The sequence below is a fragment of the Littorina saxatilis genome, linkage group LG15 (genome assembly GCF_037325665.1).
Source record: "Littorina saxatilis isolate snail1 linkage group LG15, US_GU_Lsax_2.0, whole genome shotgun sequence".
In the NCBI taxonomy this organism is placed as follows: domain Eukaryota; kingdom Metazoa; phylum Mollusca; class Gastropoda; order Littorinimorpha; family Littorinidae; genus Littorina; species Littorina saxatilis.
In genome coordinates this window covers 49,409,567-49,426,635 of record NC_090259.1, presented here as the reverse complement: position 1 = coordinate 49,426,635, position 17,069 = coordinate 49,409,567, and the positions used below count along the sequence as shown (strand labels likewise).

The 17,069-nt window shown below is 47.8% G+C and overlaps 2 protein-coding genes across 4 annotated transcripts in view; one reads left to right on the top strand and one right to left on the bottom strand.

Annotated features, from left to right (window-relative positions):
* Positions 1–2,948, top strand: part of LOC138949541 (uncharacterized) — a gene marked incomplete in the record, with an annotated part of 28,657 nt that extends 25,709 nt beyond the window's left edge. Inside the window, 2 exon segments of one of the 2 annotated variants that reach the window (XM_070321395.1) lie at positions 174–377; positions 1,905–2,948. In XM_070321395.1, coding sequence (XP_070177496.1) covers positions 174–377; positions 1,905–2,063 — 363 coding nt within the window. 2 annotated transcript variants of the gene reach the window in all.
* Positions 2,949–4,131: 1,183 nt separating this feature from the next.
* Positions 4,132–17,069, bottom strand: part of LOC138949540 (cell division cycle 7-related protein kinase-like) — a 35,463-nt gene continuing 22,525 nt past the window's right edge. The window contains exons 7-13 of one of the 2 annotated variants that reach the window (XM_070321392.1): positions 12,694–12,802; positions 11,602–11,730; positions 9,337–9,504; positions 8,857–9,014; positions 8,520–8,602; positions 7,777–7,926; positions 4,132–4,679 (exon numbers count right to left, since the gene is read on the bottom strand). In XM_070321392.1, the coding sequence (XP_070177493.1) occupies positions 4,444–4,679; positions 7,777–7,926; positions 8,520–8,602; positions 8,857–9,014; positions 9,337–9,504; positions 11,602–11,730; positions 12,694–12,802 (1,033 nt within the window). In that variant the 3' untranslated portion in view covers positions 4,132–4,443. The remainder of the gene's footprint in view (positions 4,680–7,776; positions 7,927–8,519; positions 8,603–8,856; positions 9,015–9,336; positions 9,505–11,601; positions 11,731–12,693; positions 12,803–17,069) is intronic. The other variant, XM_070321393.1, reaches the window with a different exon arrangement.

Genomic DNA, 17,069 nt, shown 5'->3' with positions numbered 1-17,069 from the left:
ATAAGTCACAATGCGATAACTGAATATAGTTTTTGTTTGTAAATACAAAAGTGGGTCTTTGCGCTTTATTCCTTAAAGTGTGCCTCAGTGCCAAGCGTCCACCCCCCCTCCACCCCCACATGTAACCACCCCAATCTAACGTCCCTCCTCTGCACGGCCAGTGTATGTTCCAGCTGGGCCCGGAGTATCCCCATGACGACGAGGACGACAGCGAGTCGCTGGGTCAGAGCGACTGGCAGAGCGGGGACGGGACGGAGAGTCCGGAGCAACAGGAGGCCAGGCTCAGCTTCCTCGAGGAGAGGGTCAGGCGCTGGCTCAAGAAGGAGAACCCCAAGGTGGGGCCCAAGGTGGCGCAACTCAAACGATTCGCACTGCAGGTAGGCTGTTGGCAAACTGCTTTGTTAGTTTCTAGTCAGATTAATGACTTAAAGGATCCATCAATGGCTGTTGGCTCAAGAAAGAGAACCACAAGATGAGACCTAAGGTGGCGCAACTCAAACGATTCGCACTGCAGGTAGGCTGTCAGATGTTAATGACACGGGTCCATCTCTGGCTCAAGAAAGAGAACCACAAGATGAGACCTAAGGTGGCTCAGCTCAAACGATTCGCGCTTTGTTTGTTTGTTTGCTTAACGCCCAGCCGACCACGAAGGGCCATATCAGGGCGGTGCTGCTTTGACATAATTATAACGTGCGCCACACACAAGACAGAAGTCGCAGCACAGGCTTCATGTCTCACCCAGTCACATTATTCTGACACCGGACCAACCAGTCCTAGCACTAACCCCATTATGCCAGACGCCAGGCGGAGCAGCCACTAGATTGCCAATTTTAAAGTCTTAGGTATGACCCGGCCGGGGTTTGAACCCACGACCTCCCGATCACGGGGCGGACGCCTTACCAATGGGCCAACCGTGCCGGTACGATTCGCGCTGCAGGTAGTCTTGTCAGTATTAGTTATCGTTGGATTTGACAGTGATATCCACATGTATCTGTCCCAATGTCGAGAATGAGGGGCCCAAGGTGGCGCAGCTCAAACGATTCGCTCTGCAGGTAGGCTGTCAGAAGTTTGTTAGTTTCTTGTCAGATTAAATGACTGATAATGGTCAATCTCTGGCTCAAGAAAGATAACTCCAAGATGGGACCTAAGGTGGCTCAGCTCAACGGTTTGCATTGCAAGTTGGCTGTTTGTAGTTGGCAAACTGGCTGCTTTGTTATAAAAAAAAAGTAGGCAGATACATTCAGCTGTAGATCTTTGTGATGCGGCCAGTTATATTAAAAGCAAGTATATTGCCAGAAAGGTCATTCATTCCCCTACCGTATGAAATAAAGAGTTTCATTTTTTATGAGTTAGTGTTTATGCAGTGTACCGGAGACCTCAGTAAGACACCCCCCAAAATCAAATTCGCAAAAGCAAACTTGCAGACACTAAATTACACAACAAATCAAAACAAGGAATAGTGACCCCGTTTTTGATCTCAAATGGAAGAACAACTCATTTTCTACCCATACAAAAGTATTTGGTTCAGCTGTTGTGCCTAGCAGTGTTGTTTTGTCATTGTGTGTGGGCTATGGGGGTAAAAACCATGTACTTTCGTAATGGCTCAATGTAATGTTTTTAAATTTGACATGAGTATTGTTAACACAATTTCAAGAGTGTGTAATATATCATGGCTGTTTGATGAGTCTAGGAACTTTTTTGATCGTATTGGTTCCCAGGTCTGAGACAGCTATCGCCTTCTTATGTATCAGTGTTCTCACGGTCTCAAACCAGGCAGCACATGTCACTGCTCACTTGACCATGTTCCACTGTGTGTGTGTGTGTGTGTGTGTGTGTGTGTGTGTGTGTGTGTGTGTGTGTGTATCAGTGTTGTAAAGGTCTCCACTGTACTGTGTGTGTGACAGGATGGAGAGCAACAACCACACCCCGGTCATTGGGTGGTCAGACGGCCGCGTCGCCATGCCAACACCACCTCCATCATGGACACCAACCCCCCGACACGCAGCAGGACGGACAACGCACGCGCTCATTCCTTCAACATCCTCATCAACAACTCCTCGTAACCATGACAACTCTTCTCTCATCATGGATACCAACCCCCTGACACGCAGCCTGTACATATCATTATCGTTCGCATCTACACACTTCCAAATAGTTCAGTTGTATTTATTTTTATTTTTATGAAACATACGCAGTAAAGTAGGCTATCCTAGAAATCACTTAAAATGCTTTGTATTTGCAGCTAACAACATCAATCCTGTTCTTCCCATCAGACTGGAAGACGTTCCCGCTGTTGCTGAAAAGCCCCCATTTGACTGTGCAAAACAGTGACATTGCTTGCTCCCTTCAATCAGCCTACCTGTGTATGATCAACGCCTGCTCAAACGTAGTCATAGTTACCATGTATTTACCTGTACCTATATCTGTACATAGCAAGGTTAGACTGATCAAGTGTCATCAGGGCCGGACCAAGTTCGTTTGAGGAGGGGGGGGGGGGGGTTCCAACTGAAGGCAGGGGTCCAGGGGCCGCCGAGGCCCCGGTGGAGTGCAGGGGCAACGCCCCGCTGGGGGGTCTGGGGGGCAAAGCCTCCCATAAGCTGAAAATTTTTTGCATTTGTGAGGTCATTTTTTGGTCTTTCCTTGCAACTGAGAATCAAAATTACACATTTTCAACAGTAACAAAATAGTTCAGATATTCATTTACCATAGTGGTTCAGTGGAATAATCCCAAAGACATATATGCCTAGTAAATAAGTCGGATATATTTTTTTTTCTTTTCTCTGAGAGGTACATCGGATGGCCAGGGGGGGGGGAGGTGTGTTCCGGAACCCAGGAACCCCCCCCCCCCCCAGATCCGGCCCTGGTCATTGTGTGTGTGTGTGTGTCAGTGAGTGTGTGAGTGTGAACACTACTAAAGATACCTAAGCAAGCAGCAAGGTGACAGACAGTGATGCACTGTGTATTTGCAATATAGACGCCCCCATGTGCAAAGTCAGCAACTGCAATAATACGAAGAAACTGTTCATTGTGTTGGCTGCTTTGTTCAGTGAGTGACCTCCCTTGCTATCCTAAACCACCGCCATCCATTTCCGACAAGCACACAAAGACCGTTAATACACACGCAGATACGAGCCGTGCCATGAATTTCAGAAAGACAGGCAGAAAGACAGACAGACAGACAAACACAAAGACAGACTAACAGACTGACAGAACTGACAGACAGACTGACAGACAGAGACAGACAGACACACAGAAAGACAGACAAACAAAAAGACAGACAGACAGACAGACAGAAAGACAGACAGACAAACACAAAGATAGACAGACAGAACTGACAGACAGACTGAACTGACGGGGCGGTGTGAGAGCATACTGGGACGGGGCGGTGTGATAGCATACTGGGACGGGGCGGTGTGAGAGCATACTGGGACGGGGCGGTGTGAGAGCATACTGGGACGGGGTGTGTGAGAGCATACAGGGACGGGGCGGTGTGAGAGCATACTGGGACGGGGCGGTGTGAGAGCATACTGAGACGGGGCGGTGTGAGAGCATACTGGGACGGGGCGGTGTGAGAGCATACTGGGACGGGGCGGTGTGAGAGCATACTGGGACGGGGCGGTGTGAGAGCATACTGGGACGGGGTGTGTGAGCATACTGGGACGGGGCGGTGTGAGAGCATACTGAGACGGGGCGGTGTGAGAGCATACTGAGACGGGGCGGTGTGAGCATACTGGGACGGGGCAGTGTGAGAGCATACTGAGACGGGGCGGTGTGAGAGCATACTGGGACGGGGCAGTGTGAGAGCATACTGAGACGGGGCGGTGTGAGAGCATACTGGGACGGGGTGTGTGAGAGCATACAGGGACGGGGCGGTGTGAGAGCATACTGGGACAAGGAACAGGCAACAATAACAGAAGACATGGAGACAGACAGCAACCTGCATGGAGACAGACAGCAACCTGCATGGAGACAGACAGCAACCTGCATGGAGACAGACAGCAACCTGCATGGAGACAGGTGCAGGCCTATACAGTTAACACTCTCACAGATCCAACACAAAGTCATCAACACTGTTTTTGTGTGATTTATATACTATTGATGTCTTTAAAAACATTCACAAGTTTGGAAATATCTCCGTCATTCACACTGTTATAAATATCTTGCCCATTGTATCTACTTTGCTTACAACAAGAAATATCTCCGTCATTCACACTGTTATAAATATCTTGCCCATTGTATCTACTTTGCTTACAACAAGAAAAGCTGGCAACATGTGTCAGAGACTATCATCCCATGCGTACCACAAACCATCTCACTTCACCCAACGCAGTCATTTCTCCGTGACAAGTGAAAAACTATTTGAAGACCGAATCTTTCAATGTAATTACCCTAATTCTGCTGGGTCCCAGGCAGATTAAATGGGCATTAAGAACACAACTACAGTCATTTCTCCGTGAAAAACTCATGGGACAGGGAATCCTCCGCTGTGATTCTGGTGGCCGGGTTCGGGTCGAGCAGACGTTGAAGCAGGTTGACGGCCGGGTCTGGGATGTCGGGCCACTGCCGCGTGGCGTTCGCTGCGTGTTTTTCACCACTACTCTCGGGTGTCGCTCTCAGTCTTAGACACAGCTTCTTCAGTTCAAGCGGCCGTGTCACCGGACGGCACGTCACCAGTTTTTCTGTCAGCAAAAATATCAAATATGATGAAATCAAACAACAAAAACTCAATGATTCTGAATGTTGGAGTGTTACCAGCCTATCTGAATGTTGGAGTGTTACCAGCCTATCTGAATGTTGGAGTGTTACCAGCCTATCTGAATGTTGGAGTGTTACCAGCCTATCTGAATGTTGGAGTGTTACCAGCCTATCTGAATGTTGGAGTGTTACCAGCCTATCTGAATGTTGGAGTGCCACCAGCCTATCTGAATGTTGGAGTGCCACCAGCCTATCTGAATGTTGGAGTGCCACCAGCCTATCTGAATGTTGGAGTGTTACCAGCCTATCTGAATGTTGGAGTGTTACCAGCCTATCTGAATGTTGGAGTGCCACCAGCCTATCTGAATGTTGGAGTGTTACCAGCCTATCTGAATGTTGGAGTGCCACCAGCCTATCTGAATGTTGGAGTGTTACCAGCCTATCTGAATGTTGGAGTGTTACCAGCCTATCTGAATGTTGGAGTGTTACCAGCCTATCTGAATGTTGGAGTGTTACCAGCCTATCTGAATGTTGGAGTGTTACCAGCCTATCTGAATGTTGGAGTGCCACCAGCCTATCTGAATGTTGGAGTGCCACCAGCCTATCTGAATGTTGGAGTGTTACCAGCCTATCTGAATGTTGGAGTGCCACCAGCCTATCTGAATGTTGGAGTGCCACCAGCCTATCTGAATGTTGGAGTGTTACCAGCCTATCTGAATGTTGGAGTGTTACCAGCCTATCTGAATGTTGGAGTGTTACCAGCCTATCTGAATGTTGGAGTGCCACCAGCCTATCTGAATGTTGGAGTGTTACCAGCCTATCTGAATGTTGGAGTGTTACCAGCCTATCTGAATGTTGGAGTGTTACCAGCCTATCTGAATGTTGGAGTGTTACCAGCCTATCTGAATGTTGGAGTGTTACCAGCCTATCTGAATGTTGGAGTGTTACCAGCCTATCTGAATGTTGGAGTGTTACCAGCCTATCTGAATGTTGGAGTGTTACCAGCCTATCTGAATGTTGGAGTGTTACCAGCCTATCTGAATGTTGGAGTGTTACCAGCCTATCTGAATGTTGGAGTGTTACCAGCCTATCTGAATGTTGGAGTGTTACCAGCCTATCTGAATGTTGGAGTGCCACCAGCCTATCTGAATGTTGGAGTGTTATCAGCCTATCTGAATGTTGGAGTGCCACCAGCCTATCTGAATGTTGGAGTGCCACCAGCCTATCTGAATGTTGGAGTGTTACCAGCCTATCTGAATGTTGGAGTGTTACCAGCCTATCTGAATGTTGGAGTGCCACCAGCCTATCTGAATGTTGGAGTGTTACCAGCCTATCTGAATGTTGGAGTGTTACCAGCCTATCTGAATGTTGGAGTGTTACCAGCCTATCTGAATGTTGGAGTGTTACCAGCCTATCTGAATGTTGGAGTGTTACCAGCCTATCTGAATGTTGGAGTGTTACCAGCCTATCTGAATGTTGGAGTGTTACCAGCCTATCTGAATGTTGGAGTGCCACCAGCCTATCTGAATGTTGGAGTGCCACCAGCCTATCTGAATGTTGGAGTGTTACCAGCCTATCTGAATGTTGGAGTGTTACCAGCCTATCTGAATGTTGGAGTGTTACCAGCCTATCTGAATGTTGGAGTGCCACCAGCCTATCTGAATGTTGGAGTGCCACCAGCCTATCTGAATGTTGGAGTGTTACCAGCCTATCTGAATGTTGGAGTGTTACCAGCCTATCTGAATGTTGGAGTGTTACCAGCCTATCTGAATGTTGGAGTGTTACCAGCCTATCTGAATGTTGGAGTGTTACCAGCCTATCTGAATGTTGGAGTGTTACCAGCCTATCTGAATGTTGTAGTGCCACCAGCCTATCTGAATGTTGGAGTGTTACCAGCCTATCTGAATGTTGGAGTGTTACCAGCCTATCTGAATGTTGGAGTGTTACCAGCCTATCTGAATGTTGGAGTGTTACCAGCCTATCTGAATGTTGGAGTGTTACCAGCCTATCTGAATGTTGGAGTGCCACCAGCCTATCTGAATGTTGGAGTGCCACCAGCCTATCTGAATGTTGGAGTGTTACCAGCCTATCTGAATGTTGGAGTGTTACCAGAGTCTCTATGTGTAACAGAGTAAGTGAGAGCTATGCGTAACCAATCTCCTGGCACTTGAGATAACACCATTAACATGTACTCTGGCATAAAGAGGTATATAAAGAGAAAACAAGCATAGACATCTATATCATTCTGCATTGAGTCATACACTTACTGTACACACCATAATGCTACTGATTTCTTGACACTCTGCATTGAGTCACACACTTACTGTACACACCATAATGCTACTGATTTCTTGACACTCTGCATTGAGTCACACACTTACTGTACACACCATAATGCTACTGATTTCTTGACACTCTGCATTGAGTCACACACTTACTGTACACACCATAATGCTACTGATTTCTTGACACTCTGCATTGAGTCACACACTTACTGTACACACCATAATGCTACTGATTTCTTGACACTCTGCATTGAGTCACACACTTACTGTACACACCATAATGCTACTGATTTCTTGACACTCTGCATTGAGTCACACACTTACTGTACACACCATAATGCTACTGATTTCTTGACACTCTGCATTGAGTCATACACTTACTGTACACACCATAATGCTACTGATTTCTTGACACTCTGTGTGTGCTGAACAAAGATAAGTAACAACTCTAAAAGCAGACAACATAATTATAAAATAAATCTATAAAACAAAGCTCTGCGTTATTTGATTAAAACTCTTTGTGTGTGTGTGTGTGTACATTTGAAACCTTCAGATCACAAGAAGGTACACAGAACTACAAATACTTATGGGAGCAAGATTCGTACTGTGCAAACTGTATAAACTGTACACGATGTACAAACTATACACACTGTAATACTACTACTAATAATAATAATAAATAACTTTTCTATAGCGCGAGTCCCATCAATTGGCTCCAGGCGACTGTACACACTATATGCACTGTACAAACTGTACACACTATATTCACTGTACAAACTGTACGCTGTGTACAAACCAAAGCTCTGTGCGGCCGCCTGCACGGCCTCGGTGCCCAGCAAGCTGATGATCTGACTCAGACACGTCAAGTCGTCATTGCCGCGGAAAAACGGATAGCGGCCCGACAGCAGGGAAAGGAAGATAACTCCTGCCGACCACATGTCCACAGCTGTGCAAGGACAAATAAAATTATAATGAATAAATTACGGAAAGGCAGCGCAGAAGAATTCAATATCAATAAGATGAAAAGGACAAGTGACTTGTCAGTGTGTTACTTGCTGAACAAAACATTAGCAGTCAACAAGATGAAAAGGACAAGTCACTTGTCAGTGTGTTACTTGCTGAACAAAACATTAGCAGTCAACAAGATGAAAAGGACAAGTCACTTGTCACTGTGTTACTTGCTGAACAAAACATTAGCAGTCAACAAGCCTCCACAGTGGACCTCCATTATTAGTACTTTTGAGACCCTAACAAAAATATAAATAAGAAAACCAGGTTCTAAAAAAGACGTACTTTTAAAATGGAGGGACATTTTCAATTTATGAACAAAAAATCTGGGAAAGCAGGTCTGAAAAAGGAGGGAGTCTTCACTGGGGGGGGGGGGGGGTCTTCACTGGGGGGGGGGGGGGGGGGTCTTCACTGGGGGGGGGGTCTTCACTGGGGGGGGGGGGTCTTCACTGGGGGGGGGGGTCTTCTCTGAGGGGGGGGGGGGGGGCTTAAAAAGGGGTTCTACTCTACCTTTACACCCATCACATTTACCTGTGGACTGCTGGGGGTGTTTCATCAAGACCTCAGGTGCCCGGAAGCCAGGTGTGCCAGCTCTCTGTGCTGACTGAACAGTCCTGCACACACAAAACAAGAACGTGACTTTACCGTCCGTCTTTATAACACAGAGAACAAGAACGTGACTTCACCGTCCGTCTTTACAACAGACATTTGTCTGTTACAACAACAGGCATGCATGGTTATATTCTCACAGAGGAGACACACTCACACTCACACACAGACAAACACAAACCTATGCCAACACATGATCAAAGCAACTTGCAGACTTTCACCTGTAACAGGACACAATGTCATGCTCACACTGACTCACCTGGCACTGCAGATAGTACAGATGACGGGCCGACCGTAACAATCACAGGTGGCCATGTTGCCGGGACGATGACCAGCTCGCTTGGAGGGAGAAACGTGGAGGGAGCTGCCACCTCCACCCTTCCTCCTGCCCGTCTCGTCCCCGCTCAGCAGCGCCCTCTGTCACAGCAAGGGGGACAACTCCATCAAGTTTGGTGGGCAGACTTTTGAAGCAATTGATAGAATGGGATGAAGTAAAAATGTGCTGGCTGGATTCCTGACATGAACTTTTGGATAAGCTGACCCCATGGAGGCCAGCAATCAAGACAGAACACTCAAATGTAAAAGTGAATGGAAAAAGGGGGGGAGGGGAGGGGGAAGAGATAGAAAGAGAGAGTGGAACAAAATTTTCAACACAAACACACATACACGTCCATCACATGTATACACAAACACACATACAGAAACACACACACATACTGACACACACACACACACATACCTGCAGCACAGTGCGGCGGGGGGAGGTGGGGACACGCCTGACTGACTCTGCCGTCAGACCCAAGTCTGCTACGCTCTGCTGACTCCTGGAGGCCTTTACCCCCTTGCCGCTGGGAGGGGGAGGAGGGGGGAACAAGTTGGAGGTCACGCTCTCCACTTTGGTGGACTGCTGTCAAAAAGTTAACACAAAGCATATGATATGCCACTTTGATTCAGAAGATAAAGCTCTCAAGTTTTCAAGAAGAATAAATGTGAAGACTGTGTATCGTTGTGTGTGTGTGTGTGTGTGTGTGTGTGAGTGTGTGTGTGTGTGTGTGTGTGTGTGTGTGTGTGTGTGTGTGTGCAGGGTGTGTGTGTGTGTGTGTGTGTGTGTCCCTCTCTCCCTATGCTCACTTCGCAAACACATGTTAAACAATTTTAAACAAATACTCGTAAAATGTGAAGATGTGTATTTTGAGGATGAAAGTTGCTTGTTCATTTCAATGCTTGTTATTCTCTCAGGTGCCAGGAGACTGGTTCCGTATAACTCTCGCTTAGTCAATTACACGTGTCGTATGCATCTAGAGTGCTTACTGCCCTTTGGTTATTTGTGTTTTCAGCATTGCACAACTGCTGTGAGAAACATGTTGGTCACAAAACCGAGACACCTGACTTAATGTCGTGTTTTCCTTAACAAAACATTCTAAGACAAAGCACACAGCTATCTTGTTTGAAATAAAAAGAAAATACAACTTTCTTTTTATTTCAAATGTTAAAATAATGGAATTCTCATTGTTTGGGATTTCTGCCGATAGTTACCATAGCCACAAACACACCCTGCACATATACACACACACCCTGCACATATACACACACACACACACACACACACACCCTGCACACACCCTGCACACACACACACACACACACACCCTGCACATACACACACACACACCCTGCACACACACACACACCCTGCACACACACCCTGCACACACACACCCACATCCTGCACACACACACACAGAACAAGACTAAACAAAGGCCACATCTACACACACACAGAGAACAAGACTAAACAAAGGCCACATCTACACACACACACAGAACAAGACTAAACAAAGGCCACATCAACACACACACAGAGAACAAGACTAAACAAAGGCCACATCTACACACATACACAAAACAAGACTAAACAAAGGCCACATCTACTCACACACACAGAACAAGACTAAACAAAGGCCACATCTACACACACACACATAACAAGACTAAACAAAGGCCACATCTACACACACACACACAGAACAAGACTAAACAAAGGCCACATCTACACACACACACAGAACAAGACTAAACAAAGGCCACATCTACTCACACACACACAGAGAACAAGACTAAACAAAGGCCACATCTACACACACACACACAGAACAAGACTAAACAAAGGCCACATCTACACACACACACAGAACAAGACTAAACAAAGGCCACATCAACACACACACAGAACAAGACTAAACAAAAGCCACATCTACTCACACACACACAGAGAACAAGACTAAACAAAGGCCACATCTACACACATACACAAAACAAGACTAAACAAAGGCCACATCTACACACACACACAGAACAAGACTAAACAAAGGCCACATCATCACACACACACACAGAACAAGACTAAACAAAGGCCACATCTACTCACACACACAGAACAAGACTAAACAAAGGCCACATCTACACACACACACAGAACAAGACTAAACAAAGGCCACATCAACACACACACAGACACACAGAACAAGACTAAACAAAGGCCACATCTACACACACACAGAGAACAAGACTAAACAAAGGCCACATCTACACACACACACACAGAACAAGACTAAACAAAGGCCACATCTACACACACACACAGAACAAGACTAAACTTAGGCCACATCTACACACACACACACAGAGAACAAGACTAAACAAAGGCCACATCTACACACACACAGAGAACAAGACTAAACAAAGGCCACATCTACTCACACACACAGAGAACAAGACTAAACAAAGGCCACATCTACACACACACACAGAACAAGACTAAACAAAGGCCACATCAACACACACACAGAGAACAAGACTAAACAAAGGCCACATCTACTCACACACACAGAGAACAAGACTAAACAAAGGCCACATCTACTCACACACACAGAACAAGACTAAACAAAGGCCACATCAACACACACACAGAGAACAAGACTAAACAAAGGCCACATCTACTCACACCAGCGTCTTTGCGAGGTGAGCGAGTGGCTGAGCGTACAGGGGAGAGAGGAACGCGGGAGGTGGACGCCTGACCCGACTTGTTGTCTGTACTCGTGCCGTCTGCTACCGTAGTTGACCTCTGCTTTGTCTGCAACACAGCACAGCCAGTGTCATTGGATCAAATCAGAAAACAACTTCCACCGTTGTGATTATAACATTCAAAGCACATTTCAAGATGTGAAAAAGCATAATGAGGTTTTTTTTTAAAAACTGTTAGGAGCTGCAAAAAGTTTTTAATCAACTTAAAAAATACCAAAAAATGACAAGCACACCTACGCAGGCATTGTTTGAACAGTTCCTGAAGTCTTTGGTAGAGACAGAGCAGAGTTGTTGGTACAAGTGAATCAGGGGGACGGACATTCTGACAACTGGTAGAGACATAGCAGAGTTGTTGGTACAAGTCAATCAGGGGGACGGACATTCTGACAACTGGTAGAGACAGAGCAGAGTTGTTGGTACAAGTGAATCAGGGGGACGGACATTCTGACAACTGGTAGAGACAGAGCAGAGTTGTTGGTACAAGTCAATCAGGGGGACGGACATTCTGACAACTGGTAGAGACAGAGCAGAGTTGTTGGTACAAGTCAATCAGGGGGACGGACATTCTGACAACTGGTAGAGACAGAGCAGAGTTGTTGGTACAAGTCAATCAGGGGGACGGACATTCTGACAACTGGTAGAGACATAGCAGAGTTGTTGGTACAAGTCAATCAGGGGGACGGACATTCTGACAACTGGTAGAGACAGAGCAGAGTTGTTGGTACAAGTCAATCAGGGGGACGGACATTCTGACAACTGGTAGAGACATAGCAGAGTTGTTGGTACAAGTCAATCAGGGGGACGGACATTCTGACAACTGGTAGAGACAGAGCAGAGTTGTTGGTACAAGTCAATCAGGGGGACGGACATTCTGACAACTGGGTAAATGTGACAAGTACAACTTGCCGTTTTGTTTACAACCGACACAAGCAGGAGACGGACTGGGCAGGGGAGGGAACTAGAGAGGGAGAGAGGGCCAACAACACTAAGGGAGAGAAACTCTTCCACCCACGTTGTCCTTGTGCGGTCTGTGGTCTTTGACAAATGGTGGTCTGCCCTTGTTAGCTGGGTACAGCTTGACCGGGGCGTCGTGCGCAAGTCCAAAGTCCACCAGGGCGTACCTGTCGCCACAACACAGCATTGCATCATATAGCATTCCATCATATTTATATAGCATCATTCACACAGCATAGAGTAGCATCATTCACACAGCATAGAGTAGCATCATTCACACAGCATAGAGTAGCATCATTCATCTCATGGCACAGCATTGCATGATTTATATGTTAGGGCCCGGTAGCTCAGTTGGTGGAGCGCTGGACTTGTGATCAAAGAGTCGCGGGCTCCAATTCGGGACGGGACAGACACGGGTTAACTTTGGACGGGACAGACACGGGTTAACTTAGGACGGGACAGACACGGGTTAACTTTGGACGGGACAGACACGGGTTAACTTTGGACGGGACAGACACGGGTTAACTTAGGACGGGACAGACACGAGTTAACTTTGGACGGGACAGACACGGGTTAACTTTGGACGGGACAGACACATGTTAACTTTGGACGGGACAGACACGGGTTAACTTTGGACGGGACAGACACGGGTTAACTTTGGACGGGACAGACACGGGTTAACTTTGGACGGGACAGACACGGGTTAACTTTGGACGGGACAGACACGGGTTAACTTAGGACGGGACAGACACGGGTTAACTTTGGACGGGACAGACACGGGTTAACTTTGGACGGGACAGACACGGGTTAACTTTGGACGGGACAGACACGGGTTAACTTTGGACGGGACAGACACGGGTTAACTTAGGACGGGACAGACACATGTTAACTTTGGACGGGACAGACACATGTTAACTTTGGACGGGACAGACACGGGTTAACTTAGGACGGGACAGACACATGTTAACTTTGGACGGGACAGACACGGGTTAACTTTGGACGGGACAGACACGGGTTAACTTTGGACGGGACAGACACGGGTTAACTTAGGACGGGACAGACACATGTTAACTTTGGACGGGACAGACACGGGTTAACTTTGGACGGGACAGACACGGGTTAACTTTGGACGGGACAGACACGGGTTAACTTTGGACGGGACAGACACGGGTTAACTTTGGACGGGACAGACACGGGTTAACTTTGGACGGGACAGACACGGGTTAACTTTGGACGGGACAGACACATGTTAACTTTGGACGGGACAGACACATGTTAACTTAGGACGGGACAGACACATGTTAACTTTGGACGGGACAGACACATGTTAACTTTGGACGGGACAGACACGGGTTAACTTAGGACGGGACAGACACGGGTTAACTTAGGACGGGACAGACACGGGTTAACTTTGGACGGGACAGACACGGGTTAACTTTGGACGGGACAGACACATGTTAACTTTGGACGGGACAGACACGGGTTAACTTAGGACGGGACAGACACGGGTTAACTTTGGACGGGACAGACACGGGTTAACTTTGGACGGGACAGACACGGGTTAACTTTGGACGGGACAGACACATGTTAACTTTGGACGGGACAGACACGGGTTAACTTTGGACGGGACAGACACGGGTTAACTTTGGACGGGACAGACACGGGTTAACTTTGGACGGGACAGACACGGGTTAACTTTGGACGGGACAGACACGGGTTAACTTTGGACGGGACAGACACGGGTTAACTTAGGACGGGACAGACACATGTTAACTTTGGACGGGACAGACACATGTTAACTTTGGACGGGACAGACACGGGTTAACTTAGGACGGGACAGACACGGGTTAACTTTGGACGGGACAGACACATGTTAACTTTGGACGGGACAGACACGGGTTAACTTTGGACGGGACAGACACGGGTTAACTTAGGACGGGACAGACACGGGTTAACTTTGGACGGGACAGACACGGGTTAACTTTGGACGGGACAGACACGGGTTAACTTTGGACGGGACAGACACGGGTTAACTTTGGACGGGACAGACACGGGTTAACTTTGGACGGGACAGACACGGGTTAACTTTGGACGGGACAGACACGGGTTAACTTAGGACGGGACAGACACGGGTTAACTTAGGACGGGACAGACACGGGTTAACTTTGGACGGGACAGACACGGGTTAACTTAGGACGGGACAGACACGGGTTAACTTTGGACGGGACAGACACGGGTTAACTTTGGACGGGACAGACACGGGTTAACTTTGGACGGGACAGACACGGGTTAACTTTGGACGGGACAGACACGGGTTAACTTAGGACGGGACAGACACGGGTTAACTTTGGACGGGACAGACACGGGTTAACTTTGGACGGGACAGACACGGGTTAACTTTGGACGGGACAGACACATGTTAACTTTGGACGGGACAGACACATGTTAACTTTGGACGGGACAGACACATGTTAACTTAGGACGGGACAGACACGGGTTAACTTTGGACGGGACAGACACATGTTAACTTTGGACGGGACAGACACATGTTAACTTTGGACGGGACAGACACATGTTAACTTTGGACGGGACAGACACGGGTTAACTTAGGACGGGACAGACACGGGTTAACTTTGGACGGGACAGACACGGGTTAACTTTGGACGGGACAGACACGGGTTAACTTTGGACGGGACAGACACGGGTTAACTTTGGACGGGACAGACACGGGTTAACTTTGGACGGGACAGACACATGTTAACTTTGGACGGGACAGACACATGTTAACTTTGGACGGGACAGACACATGTTAACTTAGGACGGGACAGACACGGGTTAACTTTGGACGGGACAGACACGGGTTAACTTTGGACGGGACAGACACATGTTAACTTTGGACGGGACAGACACGGGTTAACTTTGGACGGGACAGACACGGGTTAACTTTGGACGGGACAGACACGGGTTAACTTTGGACGGGACAGACACGGGTTAACTTAGGACGGGACAGACACGGGTTAACTTTGGACGGGACAGACACATGTTAACTTTGGACGGGACAGACACGGGTTAACTTAGGACGGGACAGACACGGGTTAACTTTGGACGGGACAGACACATGTTAACTTTGGACGGGACAGACACGGGTTAACTTAGGACGGGACAGACACATGTTAACTTTGGACGGGACAGACACATGTTAACTTTGGACGGGACAGACACATGTTAACTTTGGACGGGACAGACAAATGTTAACTTTGGACGGGACAGACACATGTTAACTTTGGACGGGACAGACACATGTTAACTTTGGACGGGACAGACACGGGTTAACTTAGGACGGGACAGACACGGGTTAACTTTGGACGGGACAGACACATGTTAACTTTGGACGGGACAGACACGGGTTAACTTAGGACGGGACAGACACGGGTTAACTTTGGACGGGACAGACACGGGTTAACTTAGGACGGGACAGACACGGGTTAACTTAGGACGGGACAGACACGGGTTAACTTAGGACGGGACAGACACGGGTTAACTTAGGACGGGACAGACACATGTTAACTTTGGACGGGACAGACACGGGTTAACTTAGGACGGGACAGACACGGGTTAACTTAGGACGGGACAGACACATGTTAACTTTGGACGGGACAGACACATGTTAACTTTGGACGGGACAGACACGGGTTAACTTAGGACGGGACAGACACATGTTAACTTTGGACGGGACAGACACGGGTTAACTTAGGACGGGACAGACACGGGTTAACTTTGGACGGGACAGACACGGGTTAACTTTGGACGGGACAGACACGGGTTAACTTTGGACGGGACAGACACGGGTTAACTTTGGACGGGACAGACACGGGTTAACTTTGGACGGGACAGACACGGGTTAACTTTGGACGGGACAGACACGGGTTAACTTTGGACGGGACAGACACGGGTTAACTTTGGACGGGACAGACACGGGTTAACTTTGGACGGGACAGACACGGGTTAACTTTGGACGGGACAGACACGGGTTAACTTTGGACGGGACAGACACATGTTAACTTTGGACGGGACAGACACATGTTAACTTTGGACGGGACAGACACATGTTAACTTAGGACGGGACAGACACGGGTTAACTTAGGACGGGACAGACACGGGTTAACTTTGGACGGGACAGACACGGGTTAACTTTGGACGGGACAGACACGGGTTAACTTTGGACGGGACAGACACGGGTTAACTTAGGACGGGACAGACACATGTTAACTTTGGACGGGACAGACACGGGTTAACTTAGGACGGGACAGACACGGGTTAACTTTGGACGGGACAGACACATGTTAACTTTGGACGGGACAGACACATGTTAACTTAGGACGGGACAGACACGGGTTAACTTAGGACGGGACAGACACGGGTTAACTTTGGACG